Here is a 27,881-nt window from a genome sequence, read left to right on the forward strand (position 1 = left end):
TGCAGTTCTGCTGTCTACTTAATGATGATTTCTATTTTATCTTTTTTAATTTCTATTTTTTTAAGAGACTTGTTTGTCCAGGCTGGTAAACTGCATGTTGTTTTGTCTGGGTATTTTGAAAGTGGGATGCTCTTTTTCCACATTGTTTTGAAGTCTGCATAGGTACTCCCATCAGTGTTCTCAGCAGAAACACAAGGCTGATGGAGTTTGGCTTTACTCAGTTTTTCACCCAATATAAATTTGTTTTCATTTGATTTGAATCACTGTCCTCAAGGCAGAAGGTAGCAAAGAGATGGAGAGGATGTGTCATGTCGTGGGAACATTAATACGCATCCTCAGTGCAGAAGAATCTGGGATCGATTTAAAGCAAGCACGTAGTGAAGGACAAATTTTCAGTGGGAGGGCAAAAGCTGTCACAAGGCAGTGTCAGAGCGTCATGTTAGCTAAGGTAAGCAAAACAGCATCTGAGACAACTGAGCTTTTTGGCAACAGAATTACAGTGTTCCTCTTCCCAATTCAGTACAGCCTCGTGTTGATCTGGGTCTGCATTACCATGCTCTAGCTCACATCAGTAGCATTTTTGGGGACCTATTCTCACAGGTCTGTTAACCCTAGGAAGGCGTTCTGCCCAGGCTCCATTAGGATTGCAGTGCAGGAGGCCATGTTGGGATGCAGCAAGTGGAGCTGTGGCGTTGGTGTGCAGCCTGTGCTCAACAGCTCCTGGCTGTAGGGAGTTTTGCAGGTCTCATATTTGGTGGAGGAGCAGTAGCGGGAGAATGGCCGTCCTCCTCAAGGACTCACATCATCTCTTTGTGTCTGGGGGCTGGGAGAGGCGGTCTGTGCACCCGCTGTGCCCCGCAGGATCTCTGGGAGCTTCCTGGGGCGTGTGGGGCTGACCACTTTCCAGTCCTCAGGATGGACCCTTGTCAGATCTGGAATTTCCTGTTTGGTTTCTCTCCTGACGTCTCTCCTTTTAAACTCTGTCCAGAGCATAGCAATTAAATCTCCTGTGCATACTAAATGCTGTGACTCTGAAATTCTTGAGAGTTTCTCTGGGTCTCATGATCTGCCACAGAGGTCCGTGTGTGCGGCTGCGCTGGAGATGTTAGCTGTGCTCCCAGAGCTGCTAACAGAGGGGAATAGCCCCAAAACTATAGTGTCTGAGTTAGGAAGCCACGGATAAGGGAGAATAATTTTTGCAAAGTTTTAAAGCTTTAGCACTGTTCTTTTGTAGCATCCTAACTCAGTTTTTCTCAGAAACTTTTCTGTAAATTGTTTTGAAGATCTTTCTGAAGTTGAAAGTGTTGGGGATGGCAGTGCAGCTCCTGCAGTCTACCCGTTCCCCCAGGAAAGGACTGAGAGGTTCTCCACACCTCCAGGTCTCTTGGACCAGCCTCTTGCCTTTCCTGCTCCCATCCGTGACTACAGAAGTGCAGTGGGGGCAAGCGCCTGTAAGTTTCTATCGCTCGTTTCCTGTGGTTGCACACCCGGTGCTGCATTAGCATCCTACACCAGACCTTCTGTCCCCAGAGCTCATCTGGGGCACCGGTTCTCATGCCATGCCCCGCAATCCCGAAGAGCAGGATGCCCACGGCGTTTGTGGTGCATGGTCTTTATGGAACTGCTTTCTCTCTGACTCACCTGCCTCTCTTCCTCTCTCCCCGCTTGCAGGTCCCAGCCGTACCGGGTGCAATGAGCGCTCCATGCCGGCCCTGCCATGGAAGGCTGTGACTCGCCCGTCATCCCCGGGAAGGACAATGGGTGCGGCATCTCTCAGCACCAGCAATGGACTGATCTCAACAGCACCCACCTCCCCGACACGGCCGGCAGCATGGAGCAGCCCGCGGTGGAGAGCCGTGGCCCCCTGGACAGCCTGAGGGTCCCTTTCCCCGAGCGCGTCTCTGAGAGCAGCGCCGCGGCCGGCCCCGGCGCCGAGCCCGCCAGCAAGGAGGTGAGCTGCGGGCAGTGCGCGGCCTCCTTCGCCGGCCTGCAGAGCTACATGGAGCACCGCTGCGCCAGCGCCCGCCCGCCCCCGCCACTGAGGGGGGAGAGCGGGAGCGAGAGCAGCGAGGATGGGGACGAGGAGAGCGATGTGGAGAACCTGGCCGGCGAGATTGTCTACCAGCCGGACGGCTCGGCCTACATCGTGGAGAGCCTCAGCCAGCTGGTGCAGAGCGGGGCCGCCTGTGGCAGCGGGGCTCTCCCCTCGCTGCTCCCGAACTCTCTCTCCAAGCAGGGGGAGCCTTCTGGCACTGCCCCCGGCTACCCACAGATCATCAACACCTTCCACATAGCCTCATCCTTCGGGAAGTGGTTTGAGGGCTCAGACCAGACCTTCCCGAATACCTCAGCCCTGGCGGGCATCAGCCCCGTCCTGCACAGCTTCCGCGTCTTCGATGTGCGACACAAAAGCAACAAGGATTACCTGAACAGCGATGGTTCTGCCAAAAGCTCCTGCGTATCCAAAGATGTTCCCAACAATGTGGACCTGTCCAAATTCGATGGCTTTGTGCTCTACGGGAAGAGGAAGCCCATCCTGATGTGTTTCTTGTGCAAGCTTTCCTTTGGGTATGTCCGCTCGTTCGTGACCCATGCGGTGCACGATCACCGAATGACTCTGAGTGAGGAGGAGCGGAAAATTCTTAGCAATAAGAACATCTCCGCTATCATCCAAGGGATAGGCAAAGACAAGGAACCTCTCGTCAGCTTTCTGGAACCAAAAAACAAAACCTTTCAGCACCCTCTTGTTTCCACAGCTAACCTCATAGGCCCTGGACACAGTTTTTATGGTAAATTCAGTGGCATTCGCATGGAAGGCGAGCAGGCCCTGCAGGCTGGGCCAGCTGGCGGAGCGGAGCCGCCGCCTTCAGGCGTCCTGGCCCCCGGTGCGCTCCTCAACCTGGGTGGGCTGACCAGCTCGGCCCTGAAGACTCCAATTACCTCAGTCCCCCTGGGCCCGCTGGCTTCCAGTCCCACCAAATCCTCCGAGGGGAAGGACCCTGGGGTGGCAGAGGGGGAGAAGCAAGAGGGGGGTGACCAGGACAGCCTCTCAGAGAAGGCAGAGCCTGTGGAGGAGGTGGAGGAAGAGGAAGAAGAGGAGGTGGAGGAGGAGGAGGAGGAAGAAGAGGAGGAAGAAGATGAGGAAGACGAGGATGATGAGGGTTGCAAAGGACTGTTTCCAAGTGAGTTGGAGGATGAACTGGAGGACAGGCCCCAGGAGGACCCTGGGGCTGTGGCAGGCGGCAGCAGCAGCAGCAGCAAAAAGGACCTTGCTCTCTCAAACCAAAGCATTTCTAACTCTCCCTTAATGCCTAACGTGCTCCAGACCCTGTCACGGGGCACAGCTTCTACTAGTTCTAATTCTGCTTCTTCCTTTGTCTTTGATGGTGCAAACAGGAGGAATCACTTAAGCTTTAACAATGAGGGCGGCGGAGCCAATGTGGCAGAGGGCAGCAGGAGGCTGGACTTTATCGATGAAAGTGCCAATAAAGACAATGCCACAGCACCAGAACCAAATGAGAGCACAGAGGGCGAGGACGGGAGCTACATCTCCCATCACCAGCATGCTGGCCCCCTCTGTGAACTTGGGGGTGGGGAGTGCCCCTCGGGGAGTGGTGTGGAGTGCCCAAAGTGTGACACGGTCCTGGGCTCCTCACGGTCGCTGGGTGGCCACATGACTATGATGCATTCTCGCAATTCATGTAAGACACTCAAGTGTCCCAAGTGCAATTGGCACTACAAGTACCAGCAGACACTTGAGGCGCACATGAAGGAGAAACATCCTGAGCCAGGGGGCTCCTGTGTCTACTGCAAAAGCGGGCAGCCGCACCCACGGCTGGCACGGGGTGAAAGCTACACCTGTGGTTACAAGCCCTTCCGCTGCGAGGTCTGTAACTACTCCACTACTACCAAAGGCAACCTCAGTATTCATATGCAGTCTGACAAGCATCTCAACAACATGCAAAACCTGCAGAACGGAGGGGGAGAGCAAGTCTTCAGCCACAGCGCCGGGGCGGCAGCAGCAGCTGCAGCAGCCGCGGCCGCTGCGGCAGCAAACATTGGCAGCACCTGTGGGGCCCCCTCCCCCACCAAACCAAAAACCAAACCCACGTGGCGGTGTGAGGTGTGCGACTATGAGACCAACGTAGCCAGAAACCTTCGTATTCACATGACCAGTGAGAAGCACATGCACAACATGATGCTGCTTCAGCAAAACATGTCCCAGATCCAACACAACCGGCACCTGGGCCTCGGTAGCCTGCCGTCCCCTGCCGAGGCCGAGCTCTACCAGTACTACCTGGCGCAGAACATGAACCTTCCCAACCTGAAGATGGATAGCACTTCCTCAGATGCACAGTTCATGATGAGTGGATTCCAGCTTGATCCTACCAATCCCATGGCAACAATGGCTCCATCTCTAGGTGAGATTGAAGGGTTTTCCACTGTTCCTGTGCGTAAGGGAAGAGTTGTGTTTGTGCCACGGGCTTTGTTCTGTTTCTGCATCTCACGGTGAAGTGCAGCTGCAGTGCAGTGGATTGCCTGTGTGTGTTGACCAAGGATGGACCCTGCACAGTAGGGATGGAGCAGAGAATTCTCTTCTGCATTCTTCCACAACATTTTATCGTCCTAGGAAAGTATGTCACTTTTTTTGGTTCATTTTCTAAAAGTTCTGAAAGGAAAGTAATAGAACCGTAGTTGTAGCTGACATGCACCGAGTGTTCCTCACTACTGCAGTCAGGATGCTTCACTGTGTTTCCTGATGGCTTGCTTTGGTAAGGGATGTGGGCACTGTCTGGGTGGCTTTGTGAGCTGCTTGTGCTCCCAGAGCTGGAGGCTGAGGTGGTGCACTGCGTATTGTGTTGCTTTGAGGAGAAAAGGTAAGTGTGTTTTGAGAGTTGCGATGAGTTTGGTAGATGTTCCTCTGCTGAAGAAACTCAGCTGAAACCGCCCCTCTGACACCAACACAATAGATAAGATTTGAGGCCTGACCAGAGGAGAGTCATTAAACCAAAGAGGAATGGCTATAGGGAGGGAAGATTATTTCTCTCATCAACTGACAAAAGCACTCTGAAATAAATTACCAAATGTATTTTTTCTGACAGCAAGCATTCATCATGTTTGTGTTGGCACTCTGGGGGGCACACTGTTCTCCCCACACAGTTTAGCCCAAGAATTAGAATAGGGTAAGGAATAAGTTTCTGTCAGGGTCCTCCACCAAGCTGCTTTTATGTCCCCTGAGACTGACAGCAGCCACTGCAGCGCTGTGTAGTAGTTCTGCTTTCATGCTGGAGTCCCACACAGCACTTAGGGCATGGCAGATGGAAATGACTTATTTCTGCATTGTTTTTGCTGTTGCTGAGGGTTTTTTCACAGTGCCTCGAGAAAGTACGTGAAAAGAGATCTGCCACTTACCTGCCTTCCTTTGAACTAATTTATTTGTGCTGCTCTCTGCCCTCTCTGACCTTGTCCATCCATTGATGCTATTATTACTGATGCACTACATTACTGGTTCATTGGTCTCATGCATGTTCTCCTTTCCTTTAGCTATTCATAGTACAGTTTATTATTAGTCCAGAAGGACGTGAAAGTCATATGAGAGAACAACAACACAAGATACTAAAAAAATGAAAAAGAAAATGGAGGAACTCAAGTGATTATAACTTAAAGTAATTATCTTAATTATCTCTTTTTTTTTCCTTTTTTTTTTTTTTTTTTTTTTTAATATTAAATGTCCCAGCTTGCATCTTTGGGAGGTCAAGGACATGAGCTTATCTGGTATATTTTCAGTAGCTCCAAGTTGCCACCTGCTGTAACTGACAATTGCTTGTAACGTAGCTTACAGCAGCATGTAATGGTACGCAGTCATCTGTGGGTGGTTTCTTGGGATGCGCCCCTTTTGGGACTCAGAGCCTTCTTGCTGAAGTAAGGGAGGCTGGCATGAGGGAAGTTGGGAGTACTTTAGCTGAAACCTCTTGAAGTGCATTACAAGGCCTTGAGCATCTGTGAGCTTGCCTGGAAAGTGATTTGTGAGCAGTACACTTGATGGTTATAAATCTCAAGCTGAGGATCACGGAGGGAGGCCCTTCCCATGTCAATAAGCACTTGACACAAGTTTAGCTCATTAAACTCACACGCACGCTGTGAACTTTGTTAGAAATCAAGCACATTTTTCCCATTTTTACTCTTCAGTCCAAAACTGAGCTTGAGAAGAATATTAATAAATCAGAAGATATTGCTTACAGGTTTTTACTGCATGATGCTTTAAGGATAGATGGATTCGAAGAGAGGATTTCAAGATGTGTCCTAAGAGGAATGCTTAGAAAAATTACTGTGATTAGGAGATGCGGGCTGTGGAAGGCAAGTGATGGCTCTCTGTGTGCGGTGAGCAGCTGTGCAGGAGTAGCTGTGGAATTGTGCTGCGGCACAGCAAGATAGAAATGATTTGAGAAAGAGGACCGCGGCTGCGTTGGCAGAAGGGCAGGGCTCTGGCACTGGGCTTGCCCCCTGCACCAGCTGTGGCTGCGTGCTTTCGGAAAGGTTGGGATGCAGGTCTGGTACCCGCAGTGCAGAGCAGCCTCGCAGTGGTGGCTGTTTCTCAGTGAGCGGGTTGAACCATAAGAAACTTTTTGGTGGGCTGGGTAACTGCTGGCCTGAAGGTTTCTTTGATAAAACCAGATTTTTAAGCCAAGCTGTGACATAAGATCAAAATAGAATACCAAAAAGCTGTGGGGGGAGCATAAGTGTCTTCAGAATGGAAAAAGAGAGCATGGAGGAGCAAAGGTCCTAAGAAGAGGCTCGTGGTGGGTCCCTGTGCTTTCACATGAAAAGTTAATGTTAGAAAAAAGTCTCTGTCCCTAACTTCAGAGTACTCTGAAATTATTAAATAAATTAGAGCTTGCTGTATTCGCTTACTGTAAGTGAACAGATTTCAGCTCTCAGTTTGAAGGGTAGATCTATGACATTTAAAGACAGCAAGCATCTTGCTGTTTTTCCTTGACATGTTATTGCACTCCCATTAGTAATAATGGTTGTCTTTTCCTTGGACGTACAAAGCATCTATAAACACTGTTTTTAGGAGGCTGCCATTTTAAACTGTTGGACAAGAGAGCAGATCTGAGTGGCATTGTTCAGACTGGGTTTTGTACATGCCATGTTCTGCATGCTGCATGCTTCTGACTGCAGCATGGTGACAGTACTCACGTAGCTGTAAGTGTATAATACTCATACTTGTGGCCAAGGTCTGTTCTTTGCTTGTTTTTCCTTTTTGATACTGTGCTCAGGTACTGCACAAGGCAACATTTCTTGCTTCTTCAGGTAAGCAATTAAAAATAGGAGAAAGTATTGTCCTGTTCCTGATACGACCACAGAGAATTTCAGTGCAGCACCAAGGAACTTTTCCTTCTCAGAAGCACTGTAAGAAGTAGAGCTTTTCTTTGTCACCTTTCATGGGCAGAGGGTAGGACACTTCTCTTTCGGAGCTTGGTGTCTACAAGGTAGGTAGTAAGAGCTGCTGCAGTCCTGTCCCAGCCTTACATGCTGGCTGCTCTTTTTTTTCTGCAGATATAGTACAGAATCGAGGGATAAATGAAAGAATAGCAGTGCTTTGCTTTTGCTATGATTTTGGTGAGTGCAAGAGTTGCACTGGGAGCATATGTTCCACTCTGTGCTGTTCTTCCAGCAAGTGAAGGATTGAGCTTTTCTGACCTCTTTCTCCCCTTTTTCCTTCGTGCAGTGGGTGGAGAGATCCCCCTGGACATGCGGTTAGGCGGTGGACAGCTGGTGTCTGAGGAGCTAATGAACTTGGGTGAAAGTTTCACGCAGACAAATGACCCATCACTGAAGCTCTTCCAGTGTGCTGTGTGCAACAAGTTCACTACAGATAATTTGGACTTGCTGGGCCTTCACATGAACGTGGAGCGCAGCCTCCCTGAAGATGAGTGGAAGGCAGTGATGGGAGACTCATACCAGTGCAAGCTGTGCCGCTACAACACACAGCTCAAGGCAAACTTCCAGCTCCACTGTAAGACGGACAAGCATGTACAGAAATACCAGCTGGTAGCACACATCAAGGAGGGTGGGAAGGCCAACGAGTGGAGGCTGAAGTGTGTGGCCATTGGGAATCCGGTACATCTGAAATGCAATGCTTGTGACTACTACACCAACAGTCTAGAGAAGCTGCGTCTTCACACAGTAAACTCGAGGCATGAGGCCAGCTTGAAGCTCTATAAGGTAAGGGTTGGCTTTGCTTTGTCTTCCTTCACTGCCCAAGTGCTGGAACAAAGGAAGATCTCCTTTGAACCTCAGTGGATTGTGATCCTTTGGAGAGAAGCTGCTAGCTCTCTCCAGCAGGACCCAGTCTCACTTGTGCAATACAGGGTTTTGGTTTTTGTTATCGCAGCACCTACAGATTTTAAAGCCTTTGGCCAACAGGCATTGATTTCGGAATGCTTTATTGGGGTCTTCAGTGTCTTAGTATCGCATGTGTGTCAGATGACACTTTTATGTGCAGCAAATGACATTCATTTTTGAAAATGTGCAAGATGTTATTAGCCACGGTTTACTCCCTTCTGTAAGGTAGCTTGTTAACCCATGTGAGATGCTTCAGGAGAACCTGAAGGCTTTTGCTCTTCTGAAAGAAATGGGTTATTCTGGCATGGAGAGTGCTGAGTGGAGCGAGCAAGGAGGGAAGAAAGGATGGAAGAGGGCTGCCATCACTGTGTGTTTATGCTCTGTATATGTTAATGCCGGGATCTGTAAGCTTGACGCTGGAAAAGGGAGAAGCTGGGAAGAGAAACTTTGTGTGAGTGCCCATACAATTGTGCATATGACCAGACAGTTTGGAGGCATGGCAGGATTTCATCCCTGTTAATACTTGGTCTGGGACTGCCATCTTGTTTTCCTTCCTCTCTTTGTGTGTTTGTTTGTTTTGGCCTCATTTTGTGTCTTTATAGCCATCTTCCTCTCCGTGACTTATTTCTCTCGCTCACAACCCCCTCCCCTTGCTGGCCTGAACCCTGTGGGCTGTAACCCAAGAGGAGCTCCGGATACAGTAAATAGTCCTTTCACTTGTGCAGCAGAATTGCTCCAGACGTTTCTATTGATTTTCACTGGACTTAAAGCTTCACCTTTTTCTCTAATCATCCCATAATGGCTTTAGTATGATCAATCAGGTACGAATTGCCATAAATCTAAGCAGCTGCATACCTTCCATTCACACATGCTATGCTGCTGATTGCCTTCTTTCTTTACTTTTTTTTATCTGTCCTCATACTTTTCCCCACTTTTCTTCAAATGCAGTGAGATTTTTTTATATCGAAAGACATGTGTAAGCAGATATTTTTTGCTTTTTGATCGTTTCTCACTTATTTTTGTTTATCCACTTTAAAACTTGACACTGAGTGGTACAGTATCCCACCCACGTCACGGTGCAGATAAATTATCTTTTGAAACTCCTGGGATTTTCCTAGGAATGAGCAGCTCCAGCATATTCAGAGAGGAGGAATGTTACCAGGACCATTTCAGAAGGCTTGCCTAGAAACGTGATTGTTGGACTTCTCTGAAATTGATAGGGAGGTGGTCACCTGAAGAACAGAATACAATTCTGCTGAGCTTGCCACCAAGACCAAAGTGTCTGTGATGGGAACCAGCATAATGCAAGACTCTAGCTCTGAAGCAAGTAGGTCTTCCCTTGTGCCTCTGCTCAGATATGCAAGGGACTGAGACAATAAAATCACCTTGGAAGCTGGTGTCGTAAGTGTTGCACCGAGACTTTATAAAGCCAGCTGAGGAATCAAGTCTTGTGTGTGTGTCTAAGTGTTGAGTCATGTCCTGAACCACTGATTGAGCACCTGGGGAATAGACCCAGTCAGCCTTTGGAGCACAGGTGAAGGCAGTTCAGCCGTGGGACCAGAAGGGGCGGAGCCTGGCTGCGGCTCTCTTAGACCTCATTGAAGGGCTGAGTGCCACTGGGGAAGGAGCTGTGGTTGGAGATCCCTTCTTGGTGGAGTCTTTCCTGTGACCCTTGATCATAGGAGATGGGTGAGCACCTTTACTTTCCACTTTGAAATACCATCCTATCTGTGCTTGTCCCTTTGCTGTTACACTCCTGTATTGCCTTTCCATTGCGTTAGTCTTTCCCATTGTAACAGTGTGGGATTCAAACCAAAAGAGGTATTCAAAAGCTCTGAGTTCTGATACTTAATGTTGTTCTCTTAAATTACTAAAATTTCCAGACTCTTCATTGGTAGTGGTTTTTACTGGAGAAGAATCTACTGGAGCATTAGAACTCTAGACATACTGCAGCTGGAGAAAGGAAAAGATTGGAGGGCATGTGCAAACACCTGTACTCATGCACTAAGATTCCTGTAATCTTCTGCTCAGGTGAAGAGGAACTGTTTTTGAGGATCGTGAGAGGCCTGGCAGTGCTCAGAGTTGCTACAGTCCTGCTTTGCTTCTGATGTGAAAGCAGTGAAACACCAAAGAATAACACACAGCAGAATAGTGAAATCTGTTGTGTGGTCCATACACGAGTATAACAAAAATGCTGAGTCACAGCTTGAAGCAGTGCTGGAGCACCTGGTGAGAAAGCAGAGCTAGCCCTGGGGAGCTCAGGTGCATGCAGTGTACCCGAGTGATGAGAAGGGCTGGAGCCAAGATCCACCCCTTCCGGAGCTTATTTAAGGGTTAGCAGAGGAGGTGAGGGTATATGTTGCTGGAGATCTCTGCCTGCCTGAGGCCTTCCTAGGGTAAGCAGACTCTTTCATTTGTTTCTGTGCCCACAGCTGTAGCATTCAAGCATATCCTCATGTGCTGCAGCCTAGGATTTTGCTACTATGCTGTCAGTGCTGTTCTTTCCATTGCATTACAGTGAGCTTACTCATGTGTCTGTATAGTCTTGAAATGCACAGTATGGGATTTTCTTTGTTTTGATAAACCTCAGATTACCATAAAATGTAGCTCGTGTTGCTCTACCCAACAGCTCACCTGCCTGCTATGGTAGAGGACAGCAGAAGGCAGGATTCACTGCTTGGGATTATTAGGGGAATCAGTGCTTGACCTCTGTGGATAAAGCAAGCTGTTTTCTGAGTCCTCCATGCAGTTCTTGCCATCATCAGAGTGGTTGTAATGCCGTGTCTCTTTTGATAGCTGAAAAGGTGCAGTGGGAGTGGGGGTAGTTCACAGAATGGTTTCTCTTCTCTCAGGCCTTGGTGTGGTCTGCAGTAAATTGAGATTGATTGGATGTTATTTTTCCTCTTGCTAATGTAATCCATTAGCCTGGCACATGCATAATCAGTTTAGAGCACAGTTAACTGGATGTAATCGAGTTCTTCCCTGCCTGCTGGAGAAAATCCTCTCCAGATGCTGCTGGGTGAGAGCACATACTAGGCTTATCACACACAATCCTCCTTATTCTGCTTTTTTGTCATTTTCATCTTAAATTACCTGTTTTTGGCTGCTTGCATTGTCCATGAGCCTCTTCTGTTGCTGCTACCTGTTGCCAGAAATCTGGAGATGCTGTTACCCATAGTCCGGAGAGCCTTTCAGGTGCCTCCTGCATTGCTTCCAGTGTTGGAGAAGGTTTGGTATTCTGCTGCCATCTTTGTCCTTCACGTCGCAATAGTTCTCAGCCCTCTTCCCATGTCAGGAGCACAGTTGTGAGGCCCGAGGAACCAGCGGGGTCTGGTGATCCTTTGTCCTCTTGTTCCCCAGAGTCCCCGTTGTCCCACTAAAATCCTGGAGCTAAATTGGAAATTCTGTTATTCATCTGTCTTTTGCTGGGAGAATGCTATACTTGTGCCTCTGGCCGTGTCGTCTCATCGCTTTTGTGTGACTGGTGATTTTTCTCAGAAATTTCCTGGGAAGCAGGAGTACCGCTGTAAATGTGTGATGCTGTTGTAAGATGGCAGAAGGTGGCTGTGAGGGTTTGGGATAAATGGCAGCTGGGAGGACTCCTCTTGTCCCGATTAGGACAGCCTGATAGTGTGGCACACCGCTGGGGTTGAGTTGTGCCAGTGGTTTGAGCGGGCAGGTGGGGATTGTACAGACTCCTCACCGGTGCAGGCACAGTGCAGCAGAAGCAAGTCTTATGTCCTCGTGAGCACAAAAGTCTGATGCAGACTTGCAGCAAGAAGGTCAGGCATGAGTTCCCAGCAGCTTTTGCACAGGTGGAATTTCCAGAAGGGATCAATGCGAGAACAAGAGCCAAGTTTGAATGTCTCCTACAGCTTCCTGAAAACCTCTCATTCAGGACCTGTAGCTTCATCAGAAGAGATGTAAACAAAGAAGAACTGAAGAAAGACATTGCTGGCCAGACTGCCGAGTGAGTGCATGCATCCAAGTTCATTTGGTGTCTGTCTTTTCTGCCTTTCCAAGTGCTGAGTTAACTTTTTCAGAGATCTGGAGGAGGCGGGGTGGGATGGGGTTTTGGCTGCAGGATGCCCCTCAGAGAGGTTCTTTGTTAACAAGGAGGTGTGGAGCGAATGGGAAGAAGGCTCCTTAATGTCAGTCCTCAAGGAACTAGCAACAATGAAACTTTGTGAGTCTGTGCTGTCATGGAAAGGAACGAAGATGACCAGAACGGAAGGACAGCTGCAAACCCAGCTGGAGTGGTGGCTGTCCCTTTCCACCACCAGGCAGTACTTGCCTCCTACCGCCCACCCTGTGGAATGTGCTTGTGCCCTTTGAGAGCAGGGTCTGAACAAGAAAGATTAATCTTGGGAAAGATTAAAAATGAAACACCTAGCAAAAGCCCAGGGAAGTGGCAGATAGCTGAATGGAGTGACTTATGTGACAGCAATAAAAACACTTTGGGATTAGCTTAATGCACAGGTCCAAGCTGCAGCAGGGCAGAGGAATGGACAGCAGTTGCTCGCCTTATTCTGAAAGCAGAAAAATAAGGAGCACCTGGTATGATTAGCAACAGGATTAAAATGGAAGAATACACTTTTGTGTGGCACATCATTTGTCTGTGAACTCATTGCTGTGGGCTGTTGTAGAGAGCAGACCTGCAGATGGATTGAAAAAGGAGCGGGACAGGTATGTGAGGAGCTGGTACATTGGTGCTCATTAAATGGTAATTGAGATGCAAACTCTGGCTCCATAGGTTCTCAAATAGCTGGTAGCTGGAAGCTTTGATTATGAACTGGGAAAGGTTTGTTACGCATCTGCCCTGTTTCCTTTTACAAACTCCACTGCTAGTGGCTGCTTTCTGCATGAATTTGAAGTGGATCGATCCTTGATAGCACCCATTATGGCTGTTCCGTGTTACCAGTACTCCCAGTGCTGGCATCCGCATTGGGCAGCGCGCTGCTTGTCCCTGACTCTCTGTTGTGGTATTATTTGTCATCCTTAGGGGTTGGTTGGCTTTAATATGTGTAAGAGAAATGATTTAGGCATGACAAATTGCCAGTTCATTAACATCTGGTCACTATTTCTGCATTAATGTGAGATAACAGGGCCAGAATTCTGTAATACGGCAAAGCTGAGATCTCACCCCTGTGCTTGGTTGACGGTGTTTCTGTGGGGTATCAATGTATGAAAACTCAACGTTTTTCCAGGCAAGGGCATTAAAGAAAATATCTTGGATTCTCAAGTTTTAGAAAGAGGAAAAGAACTGGAGAATTATCAGCATCACTGGGATGCAAATAAAAGAAGTTCTTGATGATACAGGAAACTGAAGTGGAAAGTTTCGTTTCTTTTTATTTTTAAATTTAATCAGCCTACCAGAAGTTTGGAAGATGCTCCACATCACTCCATCTGTTGTCATCTGCTGAACACACAGAATGCTGCACGGGGGTCTGTTTGGTGCTGCTGTCCTGTGCCAGGACCAGACAGGGACCCACTGGAGCATTGGGCACTGCCATGGCCGTGCAGTTGGTGTCACCCTGCTCTGAAGTACCTGTACAGTGTGACAAAGGCAGAGGGAAGTGTGGTTGAGGTTTGATTTGCAGCAGAAACTTCCCTCAGTGTTTGCATTTTAGGGCTTGTAGGGTCAGGATGCCCACAGAGTCTGTTGTTCATATTCCAGAGGATTTAGAGCTGTATTAACCTTTAATTTACAGACTGTTTCTTTTTGTAAGTTTATCTTTTAAACTGCAGATGCAGCATCTGAGCTCTGAATTGAGAATGTGGATTTTGCTGGAAGGCCATTTAAATTGCAGATTAAGTGGACTTTCAACTGCTTTCCTACAAGGCCTGAACTTAACATTCTTATGGCATCTTCGCAAGTGAAGATCCATTAAAAGTCTCCCCTCAAAATTGTTTTAAAGCTGGTCTCTGAAACCTTTCATTCAGATCTGCCATCCTCTGGCCTTGGATGAACTCATAATGGAGGATGAGCTTATGAACTGAAAGTGCTCTGAGGACCACAGTGTGTAAATCTGGGCTGGGCACGGAGTGCTGCTGGACTCGCAGCCCCAGAAGTTCTCTGAGCTGAGCTCTGTGGTCCTGGGGCTGAGAGGGCCGTGGGGCTTTGCTGGGGCCAGGCGCCCTTCCTTGGCCAGCGCTGCTCCCAGAGCACTGCAGGCTCAGCAGCACATAGAGCCAGCTGCTTTTTACCATAAAACAGCTTATGGGAGGACTGAATCCCTGTGGTCAGGTTCTGCTTTAATGCCCTACTGGGACAGCGAATATTTTAATACAGAAGCCACTTGCTGTCCATCTAACCCTTTCAGAAGCCTCCCTCGTAGGACTGTGATTTTTATGATTACCGGGTTGCTCCTTCACGTTATGCTGTCACTAAAGGAGGTGGTGGTGTGTGTTATTTGTTTTTTTTTTAACCTTCCTTCAGGTGTTTAATAATGAAGTAGTACAGAATTCAAAAAATTCATACTTTCTCTGTATACTTCATTTTGAAAGGGCTGAAATCAAAACTACGGAGAACACTCAGCACTGCCTGCTGAATGTTTTATTTATGGCCTTGGGGCACTTACACTGTTCTGTCAACAGTTCTCTGGTAAGTACTGTGCCATGAGCAGCCAGCAGCCTGGTGTAAAAGCAACCTGAGTAACAAATCAGAGACTGCAGCTGGAGCAGCAGCCAGTGTCCGGCATCAGGTGTCAGCAGTTAGCCCAGACACATAGCCACAGCTTGCTGTAAAGCAAGGTTTAAAATTGAGGTTTAGAATTGCTCAAACAGAAAGGAAGAAGAAAAGCCAAGTAGTTTAAGCTGGGGCTTGACAGTGTCCAGGTCTGGAGCCCCCAGTACAAGAAAGACAGGGAGCTGTTGGAGAGGGTCCAGAGGAGGGCCACAAAGATGATCAGGGGACTGGAGCACCTCCCCTATGAGGACAGGCTGAGGGAGCTGGGCTTGTTCAGCCTGGAGAAAAGAAGGCTGCGGGGTGACCTCATTGCAGCCTTTCAGTACATAAAGGGAGCCTACAAAGAGGAGGGGAATCAACTCTTTGAAAGGGTGAGTGACAGCAGGACAAGGGGAAATGGTTTTAAGCTGAGGGAAGGGAGATTTAGGTTGGATGTCAGGGGGAAATTCTTTACGGAGAGAGTGGTGAGGTACTGGAACAGGCTGCCCAGGGAGGTTGTGGATGCCCCGTCCCTGGAGGTGTTCAAAGCCAGATTGGATGGGGCCCTGGGCAGTCTGGTCTAGCATTAGGTGGAATGGTGGTGGCCCTGCATGTGGCAGGGGGGTTGGAGATTCATGATCCTTGAGGTCCCTTCCAACCCTGGCAATTCTGTGATTCTGTGATTCTGTGTGGAGCTTCTGATGGTGGTGGGAATGAGGACAAGTTGTCTGTGGTCATTGCTCTGATTTAGGGCTGGTGACAGAATCTCTAGCAGACCTTCACAGAATCATAGAATCGTTTGGCATTCAGTGATCATCAAATTCCAACCCCTGCCGTGGGCAGGGCTGCCAGCTGCTAGATTGAGCATTAGGTCAGGTTGCTCAGAGCCCCATCCACAGTCTTGAGCACCTCCAGGGACTGGGCATCCACAGCCCCTCTGGGCAGCTGTGCCACCCACCCTCCCAGTGGAAAAACTTCCCCCTGGCATCTAATCTAAAGCTCACCTCTTTTAGTTTCAAAACATTTCCCCTTGTCCTATCACTATCTACCTATATAAAAAGTTGATTTTCTTCCTGTTTATAGTCTCCCTTTAAATATTTGAAGGCCGTAATGAAGTCAGGGTGTGGGTCCCTCCTGTACTGCTGTGGGAAGTTGTTCCTCTGCAGAGGAGAGTGTGGAGGGTGAACCTGTGCCAGAGACTCCAGCTGGGATCCCATAGACCTGCATTTTCTTTTTCAGACAGTCAGCCACTGTGAGTGCAGGCTGATGCAGAAATATGTGCCCGTGTACCGTCCTCATATAGCACTGTAAAGAGGAGCTCCAGCCAGAAGAGCTGATTGGAGGTTTTGTGGTCACTGTGTAAGGATGCTGTAGGTCAGGAGTCTGTTGTTCCTGTGGACCAGCAGTTGGGACTGGAGCAAACAGGTGGAGGAGATCTTTGTTCCAGGCTGCAGTTGGCAGCAGAGTGGCACCGTCAGGCTGAATGCTCATGTTTGGTGGTGTCTGCTGCAAATCTGCATTCAGTGCAGAGTGCCTTCAGTCCCGTGGTCCTGCCTGGTTTCTGCTGTGGGCAGCAGGCTTTCAGTGTACTGAGCAGCAGCCCTTGCCAGGTTACTGAGCGCAGTTGCAGGCTCTGATGGCATGCTCCATTAAATAATGGATGTCTGGTAATGTTCATTTCTCACAGTGGGTTGATGGGTAAGCTGGGAAGGATGCCATTGGGTGCTTTCCCAAGCTGTGCAGTGTGACAAGGAAAGGACTCCTGGTTTCTGTTGGGCTGTGCTAATGCTGCCGGATTACAAGAGCCGTTGTCTTCTCCCCTCCTAGATAACTGAGCTGAGCTTCTGAGTAAAATTTCCTAACAGCTGAACTTCTAAAAATTACTGTGAAAGTAGCATGGGAAGTTCTGGTTTTGCAGTCTCCTAGGAAATTGATGAAATAAGCAATATGTGCATGGTACATAACTCATTACTGTAGGCTTTGTGTTCTTATACCTGCTGGTCCTTAAAACCTCTGGTCTTGGGCTGCATTGTGTGCAGTCAAGTTCTGCAATTCAAATTAGGCAATAAGTTACACTTATGCAACAGGTTCTCTGAAAGCTGTGCCTTCAGGTGCAGTTGGATGAGCTCTGGTAAGCAGTGCTGCAGCTGTAAGAAGATACCTGTCTCCAGGTTACCTTGCCTCTCTGCATAGGGCAAGCCTGGTGCTGATGTGTGGCAGTGTGGGCTGGGGAGGGACAGCAGCACTCAAAATGCTGCTGCCATCTCATAAGTGAATACTTATTTAAAACCTCAGCTACGTTATTTTGTCCCTTTGCTATCTTTGGCACGTTTGCAGGTCTCTCTGCCAAGATGTAGCAAGGCGGTGTGCTGGTGATTCCTGGTGAGGAGTGGACTTTGTCCCATGTGGCTCTGGGGGGCACTTAGCATGTTTGTGCACAGGTAATAAGCAGGCATTGGAGTTGGTTGACTTTTTTTTTTTTTTTGCAGTGTTGTATCAAAATTCTCTAGCACTCCTTCCCTCAACTACTCTTCGAATCCTTCCCCTCGCTGCAAGGAATTAACAGTCAGTGTTGTGGCACAATATGGTAAGGCTGCTGGGATCCATTTGCAGTAAAAATATTTGCTTCAGTACTGGCTTGATTTATGTAGGAGTTGTCTTACACCTCAGCTGTTATACTGCTTTTGTCTTGACACTAAAAATGCGTGTCTTGATCCCTTCTGACCCTCTCTTGCTCTGTGGTTAAAATTTCTAAGAAGAATGGCCTTTATTTGGCCATTTGAATCACCTGTGAAGTGCAGTTAATCCCAGGATCCTGATTGCCTTGCTGCCTCAAACAGAATGTGCCCTGCGGAGCAGGGTGCTGTGGCTTGGGCAGAAGCACGGCTGCTGTTGTGCAGCTGGTTGGGAGTCGGATCTCAGGCAGGGGAGGTGGGAAGAGAAGAGAGCTGAGGCAGGAGATGGAGGCCAGGATGCTCTGATCTAATTTGAGAGAATGTTTTAAAAAAAAAAAAAAAAAAATTTATCCAGTCCTTTCATCCTGGGGCTACAGAACTTGTGAAGATTGATGCACGTGATCTGTTTGGTCCTCTGACCTGCTGTCCCTTCTCTTCAGATGCATAATGGCCTCCAGACTATTTCTGCCTCTCTTCCTGAATATGCATTACAGCCCTGTCCCACCCACTTCTCTTTCTCATGCTTGGAGAACGATAGTTACAAAGAAAATCACCTGGGGAAGTTTCAGGCAGCAGTAACAAAGCCTATTTCCACAGAGGGGAGGCTAATTACACAGCTAATTAATCCAACAGATGTCACTTTAAATGCCTGTTTCTTTGTGATTCTGTTGCACACATCACGCTGGTTAAACAGACTTTGTGGATGCCGTTCAGAATGTCTGCACAGGCTGTTGGAAACTGCTGTTTGAGACCCCGGCATGTGTTGTTAGTTTCTCAAGGTTTGTATCAGGAAGCAAAGCCTTGGAGTTCAGTCTAGACTTGGCTCAAAACGAAGTGCATGCAGAGAAACGCTGCTTCGTGTGTCCCGTTGGTTTGAAACGTCTGATACAGCAGTGGCAAGTACTAGAGAGATTGTTTGTGTTCTTGCTGTGGAAGTACTGAAGAGAGGTGGAGGTGTCGGGGAGAGGAGACTGCTGCCTGGTACGTCAGGAGCGCGCTTTGGCTCGAGGAGAGCACAATTTGGAAACCTGAGCCTCTCCTTTAAGGTCAGCAGTTCAAATCCAGTGCACTCCTGCGGTGCCTGAAGCCGCTGTCTGTGAAATGTGGTCGGTCTGGTTCCAGCCAGCAGCTCCTGTGCCATCAGACAAGTTCCCTTACTGTGTCTCCCCGGGGTAAGAAAAACTGAATGTGGGAAGGTTTCTCTGACATCTTGAGCAAGTTGCGTCTCGTCCAGGCAATGGATGTGTCGGAGGGTTCCCCACCAGGAGGAGGCCATGCTTTGTTTTCCTCATGTGGAGCTGAAGGTCAGTGGTCTTTGTGACAGCTCCTGTCACCACTTTGAGGCTCGGTCTGCGATTTGATCTGCCGCGTTTGATATGAAACTGGAGAATCTGGGGCTTTGGGAATAACCCAGTGCTGGTGGTGACTCTGTATGATGCAGTGTTTTGTCTCCCTAACGCTGTTCTGAAGGCTGGTATCCCTGAGGCTGGGAGTGAAGGGTTAAGCTGTGTATCTAACCCTGGGTAACCGATGCTGTTGTTAAATGCTGTCATGCTGCATCTGAACATCCCAATTTGAGACTCTGATCCTTAAATATCCTGTTTTCTGGGTTTGTGCCCTTCTAGTTCAGCATTTTATTCTGCTTTTATACAGTTTAGTGAGAATGTCTTCTGGGAGCAGAAGCCATGCAAAGCTGTCTGCAGTGTGGGTCGAAGGCCCACAGCATTGCTCTCAAAGCATGGAATCGGAACACACTGATGCTGCTTTGGGTACCACTGGTAACACGGTCCCAAAGATGCTGGATAAAACAGTGTGTGTGAAAGAAGCAGCAAAGGTGCAGTCCAGGGAAAGAGCATCTTTCTTGGGGTCTTAACATTACCGGTAAATCACAGTTGGCATACTTGATTCAGTGTAATGGATGTGTTCTCATTTCCCACAGCTGATGAGGATTATATCAGCTTGGTTTAACAGTCTCATTTTCTGCTCCCAGTGCACACTTGTTTTAATGCGTTTCAGTTAATGAGGTAGAAGAGAGAATGAGGTGTTACTGTTTATGTACAGACAGCAAGTCTGTGCAGAGGGCTCTGGAGCCCGTGCAGTCCCTTCCCATTGCTCTCAAAGGGACAGCATTAGCCAGCATTTATAGAAAATTTATTGGCTGTGGTTTATTCAGGTAACATTCTTCCCACAAGTGTGTATTTCTCTAGTGCCTTCCTTCCATGCCGTTGCAGGCTGCCAGCTGTGTCGCCAGCAGCCTTGTAGGATGGACTGAGCCACACAGGACGGCATCTCACAGTGCAGCCCCATGTGTGGGATGTGGCAAAGCTGTGAGATCTACCTGGGGAAATAAGTCCATGAATGCCTTGCAGCGATGCGGCTGGAGCACTGCGTATGCCATAGCATGGGCCAGGTCAGGGCTGCCCTGTGCTGTGTGCTGGGTATGGCCAGGCACTGCCAGCTGCTGATGCACCGGGAAGAGTTCTCTGCCCTCGACAGCAGGTTGTCTTTGCCACAGAGGCAGATGCTTGCTGTGGTGTGGGCAGGGTTTCTCAGGGCCACATCCAGCCTGATGCCCTGCTGCAGGAGGTGCCTATCAGTAGTTAACGCTGTTCCCCAGTGCCTGGCCAGGCGCCAGCTGCTGGCATCATGGCTGGGGCCAGCGCCTCGCAGCCTTTGAAGGTAGAGCTGCTGTTGGTTTAAGCGGGAATTAAACAATTACTGCATCTTAGTTCTCCCACCTTTGGTGGATCGGCTCTATAAATTGTCAGCCCGTTGACATTTTAATGTGAATTATGTCATATGGTATCCCCTTTGATTTCAACATGCCTTGGTTTGTAAATACACGAGCCTCTCAAAGGCTTGTGGTTAGCGTACACGCAGGAGGCCTCGGGCTTTTTGGTGGGGAAGGAGTGCAGCGTTTGTCTCACAGCTGGCGCGCTGGCTCTGCGGCTCCGCTGCCGTGCTCGGGGCACGTGCGGCAGCAGCTGCCCTGGGGCTGGTGGGGCACTGCGGGCACGAGCAACACTTTTGCTGGAGCTGGGCTCTACTGCTGCCAGCCCTGGGCCAGGCCTCCCTACCCCTGTGAGGGGCGATTGGCTTCTCAGTGCCCACCGCTGGTGTCACCGCTCTGTGCCCTGACAGACTGCCTTGTGGCTGTGTGCCCTTCTGCCTGCCCTCCTCTCCCCTGGGGGTGCTGCAGGGAAGCTCCCAATTCTGGAGGTTGCCACTTCTTGGATTGGCCTTTCTTTCTATTTTGACCCTGACTCAGAGGAGGAGTTGTTTTTTTTTTCCATAGATGTGCCAGGGTAAGGAGGATCCCTATGCAGAGTACGTGGAGGAGTGAGGAGCTGGGAGCTCTTACACAGCAACCAGCACCTCCCTGCCCTGGCTGTGACTTGCTGCCTTTGAGCGCGCCCCCATCTCAGCACTGCTGCTGCAGGCCACTCACTGCTGTAGGCCTGCATGCAATCGTGCTGCGCTGGGATGATTAGGTTTTACTTCCATGGGTGGCCACAGGTATGCCTGCTTTTGCTGCATGTTAAGTAACCAGAGAGCAGTGCCCAGAGGAGGCACCAAGAGTCAGTACTCCGAGTGGTTTTGGCCCTTGACCACCAGCTGTGTTCCTAGAAGTTGAGCTGATGATGTTGCTTGTGTACTGCTGGAAGTCATTCTGGGGAGATGGGGGTGTCACAGCCAGATCTTGAGTGTGCGTTTGCCATAGGTGGAGGGAAAACAAAGATTTTGGAGTCTTGCAGATGGTGTATTTCAGGTTACAAGGTCCAGGTTACAGGCTGTCTGCTGCGCATGTTTCCTGTGGTCCCATAGAGGAGCACACCTGCTTTTATTGTTGGCATACCTTCTCACGAAACTATTTTTATTGTTTGTTTTTGACTTACCTGGATTTTCTGGTATATTCACTGTATTGCCCAGGAAGACCTGTTAAAATGTCTGGGCAAGTAAATTATTAGGACAAGAAATCCTTCTCAAAAGCAGGCACCAGCTCTGAGCATGTATTTTTGCAAAAAAGCTCATCGCACATGCTACCAGAAATGAGAATCTTAAGATCACTAAAGAAAATGCAGTTACACTTGCAATTTAATAAAAAGGATTTAGACATCTACCAGTGAGTGGGCACTGTTCCCCAAAAGGTTTTTCTGCTTCCATTTTATTTCTGAATTGCAGTAGTCAGCAAGTACTCTTAATGCTGCTCAGTGCTGCCTTCATAGTATTTATCATTTACCCCATGTATGTCTCCACAGACTTGACATTGTGGATTGCAGATCCAGAATTGTTCAAATCAGTAAATAGTGCACCAGGCTTTCCCTGGGAGCTTCTTTACCTGTATGCAGCAAATACAAGTGGGTGTGGGTACTCTCAAACAAAGGAAGCACCGAAGAGCAGAGGCATTTGTCATCACGGGTTTTTATTCTTCAGTGGCCTTCCACAAGATCTGTATTTTCCTTTTTTGTGTGTGTACTCTCTCCTGCAGGGAATAGTTGGGAACTAATAGAGCAATTCTGGTCTCCTCTAGATCCCCCTATAGAAGTATATGACAATTGAATTAATCTTTAGATACACATAGGATTTCTAATACACAAATCAGTGTTACTGTTGCACCAAAAGAAAGCACTATATACAAACTCAGAAAGTTTACAACTCAACCTGTAAATGTGCTCTAGCACAGAGATTTCTTTTTTTTTTTTTCCTGTGCTCTCCTTGACCTTAAAGTGATTAGGAAGGGAGGGGGCAGGAGGTATTTTGGGTTGTCTCTTCTATTTCAGGTGCAGTTTCCCATTTGCATGGTGCTCAGAGAGTTGTGCTGAAAAAGTCTGCAGCAAGGAAGCAAGGCTGTGCCAGCCCCAGCTTCCCAGGCTCTCTGAGGCCACGTCTGCACTTACTGTACCAGCATGTGGGGGGTATGGAAGGAAATTACCTCTGTTGTTGGCAATCCTGCAAGCTGACAGCCTGATATGGCAAAATCAACCCATGCATAGATCACAGGCGGCTTTGAGGATGTGTGTGAAACACAAGCTAAGCAGATCTGCTGCTGTGAATTATGGGCCACTGGCATGTCCTTTCTATGGAATCTGGGCCTGAGAATGTGTGTCGGAACCATTGCCTGTTCAAGGGCTGAAGAGCTCTTCCAGTTAAACGTGGGAGAGGCTGCAGCTGGGAGGCTGGGTGCCAGCAGCCCCTGGGGGCCTTTCTTGCAGAGTGATTGCTTGGTGGTGTGGGGTATGGAGCAACTGCCTCAATTTATCTACACAATTCTTAAGGCACATTAGTGTCCATTCGGTTCATGGAAGTTCTCACAACCGTCTTTGACACAGAATGTATCATACGTCAGGTTGCCTAATGCAGCCCTTCCTTTGTGCACAGGCATTATGCTGGTTTTTAATTATAAGTACTTCCATACATATTTTTCCAGTAGGATTCTTGCCTTGTTCTGTGAATGAGTAATTATTCCATTTCTTTTTATCTTCGTCTTTCATTGCATTGCCCCAGGCTTTGTCTAATACAATCCAAAGCTTTCACTGAATGAAGAATTATTTATTTTCTCATGGGCATTTCTGTGGTGCTCTGTGTTCTGTTTGTGTGTTTCACAGCCACTTAATGAACTTACCTTCACAGTGCTTGTCTGAAATCAAATGATGCTCCTATCCTTGTGTTGGATACACAGAAACACAGGAACTGCATCAAAGGTTGTGATTTTAGATGCCCAGCTTGGTGCCCAGCCCTGTGGGCTGTACCTCAGAAGAAGGACTGCTCTACTGGGATGGCTTCACTGATTTTTATCTCTCCACCAGTTTTCACTTCTCATTCAAGGCCCAGCTCTAATCTCTTGGAATTACTATACATTTCCTCTTCCTGCTTCCATTCTTTTGTACTCATTTGGTGCGCTTTCATTTGGGCAGGTGCCTTTACACCATCACAGTTACACCACCTGCATTGCCACTGTCCGGCTTTCCTTTTACCATACCAACTTTCAGTGTGCCCCAGAGTGCAGACAGTGTGTTATGCAGGATGGTCCTGAGCTGATCTGTAAGGCCAGTGTGACTGGGGTGCTGAGTAAGGAGATGTACACTGTGTGGGATGCTGGAGAACAGAATCGAACAGAAGGTGGTGATGATCCTCGTGACTTTGAGCAGATGGTGTTTGGGAAGGGCTGATGGCTCTGTGTCCAGGGGTATGCATTGCTGTGCTGGGGATGCTGTGATGAGGCAGAAGGATGGGCGTTCACCAGCCCGGGTTGCACGTAGAGCTCTGGTTGGTTGGAAAAAAGTGGAAAGTGTTTCTCTGGGAGCGCTGGTGGTAAGGGGTGAGCTTGGTCTGTTCCTACATGCATCCTAGCTGGCCTGGGTTAAGGGAGCTCGTGTCATCCATCTTTGGTATTGATATTCTTTGATTTATGGAGAGGATTAAAAAATTGTCTAGTGTGTTGTTGTTGTTATTGTATGGTTATCTGTTGGGATTCAGTGTGGTACGTTGCTGTAGGAAGTTATAAAGAAACTATATGAAAACAAGGAAATCTTCAGTCTATCATAACGCTTGTAACTTCTCTAGAGATAAATGAAACAATAAATACTGGGCGAGGGGAGCTGATCTATGTCTGTAGTATTTTATTAAATAACGTTAAGTTGGTGTGGTTTTCTGTGGCTGGTTCGATTTCCCACATGGTTTTTGGAGCATTATTACAATGGTCCCTTTGCTGTGTGCGGGTCCACAGGAGCACTGCATGCTACCAGCATCGCCTTCCCTATGGGGCAGCCCAGCAGCAGTGAGAGCACATGGTGGTCATGGTGCACTGTTGGCACCAGGAGCTGAACCACGACTTGAAAGGGCTACGGAGGACTCCTTGGGGACTGTCCCTCCTCCACCCTCCTGCATGCTGAGGCCCAGCTGCTCTCACAGTGAAGGGAGCAAACTGTCGGTGTGGCCATGTCCTCGGTACAAGCTCCCTCGCAGCTGCCTGGCGCGCTGTGCCTTGGCTGTGGGCAGCAGCACAGGGCACTGAGTGCTCTGTGGCCTTTTCCTTCAGAGAAACACAGCTGAGATGGCAGGAATGTATGGAGTTCTCAGAGGAGTTGAGGTGGTGGATCACAGCCTTAAGGGAGGAATACCTGGAGCTGTGCATCAGTGATGAAGGTGGGGTCTGAGCCCTGTGGGGTGCAGCTCCTCCAGGGGGAGCGAGGAGTGTTCCTGCTACTGGAAAGGAGTATTGAGTGCTGAAAGTGAAGAGGAAGAATAGCGCACGTACTGCAGGAGGGGCTGGGACCGAAAGGGGACGTGTAAGCTGCAGCTTGTTCTCAAGAATAACATGTGGGCTCCGATTTGTTCTGAAATTCCTTTTAATAACTAATTATACCTCAAAGAAGTAATGAATTATGAAAATGTATTGACTTCAGAGTTTTCGTTGAAAAATCAGGTACGCAACTGGAGCAAGCAGCATCAGAGCAAGAGCTGCTGCAGGAGTGATGTGGTTATTGGCTTAGAGAGAAATCTGAAGTGCCAAGTAAAGTTAAAGCATAAGTTCCACATTCAGTTAATGTTATTTCAATTTAAGTGATGGCTTCACTTCCAAAAGGTGTAAAATGGCATCTTTCCTGCATTAATTTATTTCTTATCTTAAAGCAGTCTCCACACACACAGAAGGGGATTCAGACAGTTGTTCCACCTCTGAGGCAGTGCTCTCAGCCCAGTGCTGTGTTTGCTGTGCTGCGGGGCCTCCTCTGCCATCCCACCGAGGGTAACGCGTGGCCATGCCTGCTGCTACAGGAGGAAGTAATGCATCACCTGTGCAGGTTGTCCCACTTTTTCTGTGTTAAAGAAAGCCTTCTTCAATCACTCAACAGCCATATAATTGCAATGTGGGCAACAGATTTTCATCCTGCTGACTATTCAGATTTCCTCCCAGCCCTTTTTATTATGTAATTTGCCTCTTTCAGTGCTTTTCCATATTCACAGGCTGCTCTAGCTCACCTGTGTGTTCACAGCTTATCAACTTGCCCTGAAGTCATTATTTTAAAGTACGCATACAAAGTATGTTACAGAAAAGCTGTTGGTAGTGGGATCTTTGAGGCTGTGTTTGGTTAGCGCCTTGTCTTCATGTTCAGCTGTTCTGCTGCTGCTTTTCCTGAGGCCTGGAGAGATGCATCTTCCGGAGTTCCTCTGCTCTTTGCTGTCCAAGAGCTAGGAGTTAGAAAAGCCCTGATGAGAAGGCTGTGACCTATCCTTAGTGATAGGATTCTGTCACGCCAAACATTTTGTTGCCGTTTTTATCCTATTACTGTCCATGCGATACTTCCTAGGCACTGCTTTTAAAAACAAAGTGCGGCTTTTCTCTCATATTGCCCCAGGGATGACAACTTCTGTGGAAAATAGGAAATGACCAGATGCTACCTTCCCCAGGAGCTAGATGTCACCAGTTTGGAAGATGGGTAACTTGTTAAGTCTAGAGGAGCCCCACCATCTCCAAACCACTGCAGTGCTCTGCAGGAAGAGCCAAGTGATGTTTAGCTTATGTCATTTCCCTCATTTGTAGCAGAGTACACTTTGTGGGAAGGTTTGGGGGTTCTTGTCTGTCAGAGGGACACAGTGAGCAGCAGCAAATCCTGAGCAGCCCCACAGGAGCAACAGGGCTGTGGCCAGAGCAGAAGCACAAGTTGAGGGCAGCACTTTCCAGAACAGCTGATAGGAAATGTACTCTCAGCTGTGCTTCGTTTTTTATCACTATAATTAGCGAGATCGATACATGCACTCCTCTGCTCATCTCCACATACAGCAGTGCTTATGCTGGTGCCTCCCTGGGGAGAGCTGTTAAGATTTCAGGGGTCTGGAAAATTCTCAAAAGTTGCAGCTGTCCAAGAGATGTTGTGGTTACTGCTCCAGTAGTGCAACAGCAGGAGGGAAGAAAGTTCCATGTCAGTGAGCAGCGGATGTACTTTTCTACCTTTCAAGCTCGGTGAGTGTTTGGTGCCCTGTCCAGCTGCGCAAGGATGGATGCATGTGCTACCAGAACAAAGTAACACGGATTCAGAATGGCATCTTTGTGACCCGGGTGCCTTCCACATCTCCTCTCCTCCCAGCAGCTTTCTGGCTGACATGCAGTGCTGTGAGCACAGCTCAACCCACAGACGTGTTCTTCAGGTGTGCAGGGAATTTCTTAGCGAAGCTGTTGGGCTTCTGCCGGTCCTGTGCAGATTTTCATCTTCTGGGATCTCCAAAGGAATGATTAATTAGCACTTTCAAGTCTGTTGCACAATTAAAAAGGTGTGCGTGTGGCAGAGAGGTTACTTTCAACCTTTCCTGGCTCTTGTTTTCTGCTAATCTGTGTCATTTTTTGTCTACCGACCCTGGGGGACTGTGGATGTGAGGAGACCTGCTCATCACAGCCCGCATAAACAATGTCCTCATTAAGAGCTGGTGGGCTTAGCAGGGCCCTGTGAAGAAGTTAGCTCCTGGAGCAGAGCGAAGCGGGGGCAGTGCCTCCCTCTGGGCTTTAGCCCCTCCTCATTAAGTAAGTCCGGACTATTGATTGGGAGCTTGTGTTTGGAAGAGTCTTACTTACTCCATGCATTATCTTGACAGATTGATCAGACCTGATTGAGAACCTCTTAAAGGAACGAACAGCTGTAATGGGAAAGTTGGACTCTGTCATCCGTTAGGATGATTCTGGGAGCGAGAAGAACGAGGCTGACATCTTGGAGCAATTGTATTTACAATTAACATGGCTGAAAACGATTGCCTCTATTGATCCCCCCTTCCTGCAATTACAGCCCCATTGTTTACATTCCAGCACTTCGGTTATAAAAAGGAAATTCAATAATTATTGCATTATTTAAAGTTAAAGTGCCACAGAGTTTGCTGGCTACGCTTGCTGGTTGATTTAACGTTCAGTAAAATCCATGCTGAGCTCTCCATCTTTAGGCTGAGCAATATTTGGCTTTTAATGGGACTTCAAGGGCTGGTGGAGCAAACGCAGGGTGCTGCTGGGTGGCCTCGGGGTTGCTGGGGAACCCCACAGTGTTCTGGGGTAGCTGGTGCCAGCCTCCTGCCTTTGTCCCTGCCCAGACCCAGGGCATAGCTCCTGTCCTCTGGGGTGCTCAACTGTCTCTGTCTCCCAGAGCATCTCCTGCTGACAGTTGTTCTGCCTTGTACAATATGTCTGACTTGGCCCTAAGTGTGCCGGG

At 48.4% G+C, this 27,881-nt stretch overlaps 1 protein-coding gene and 1 long non-coding RNA gene across 17 annotated transcripts in view; both read left to right on the top strand.

The window, feature by feature from the left end:
* Positions 1 to 27,881, top strand: part of ZFHX3 (zinc finger homeobox 3) — a 512,524-nt gene that overhangs the window by 411,878 nt on the left and 72,765 nt on the right. For all 16 annotated transcript variants that reach the window (XM_090149525.1, XM_031615012.2, XM_090149529.1 and 13 more), the window contains 2 exons: positions 1,672 to 4,421; positions 7,733 to 8,229. In XM_090149525.1, the coding sequence (XP_090005651.1) occupies positions 1,718 to 4,421; positions 7,733 to 8,229 (3,201 nt within the window). In that variant the 5' untranslated portion in view covers positions 1,672 to 1,717. The remainder of the gene's footprint in view (positions 1 to 1,671; positions 4,422 to 7,732; positions 8,230 to 27,881) is intronic.
* LOC149916201 (uncharacterized) lies at positions 8,240 to 27,806 on the top strand. The gene is made up of 2 exons (XR_016470722.1): positions 8,240 to 10,038; positions 10,233 to 27,806. It is a non-coding gene; the product is annotated as an uncharacterized LOC149916201 (long non-coding RNA).

The sequence above is a fragment of the Phasianus colchicus genome, chromosome 13, assembly GCF_987193195.1.
Source record: "Phasianus colchicus chromosome 13, bPhaCol1.hap1.1, whole genome shotgun sequence".
In the NCBI taxonomy this organism is placed as follows: domain Eukaryota; kingdom Metazoa; phylum Chordata; class Aves; order Galliformes; family Phasianidae; genus Phasianus; species Phasianus colchicus.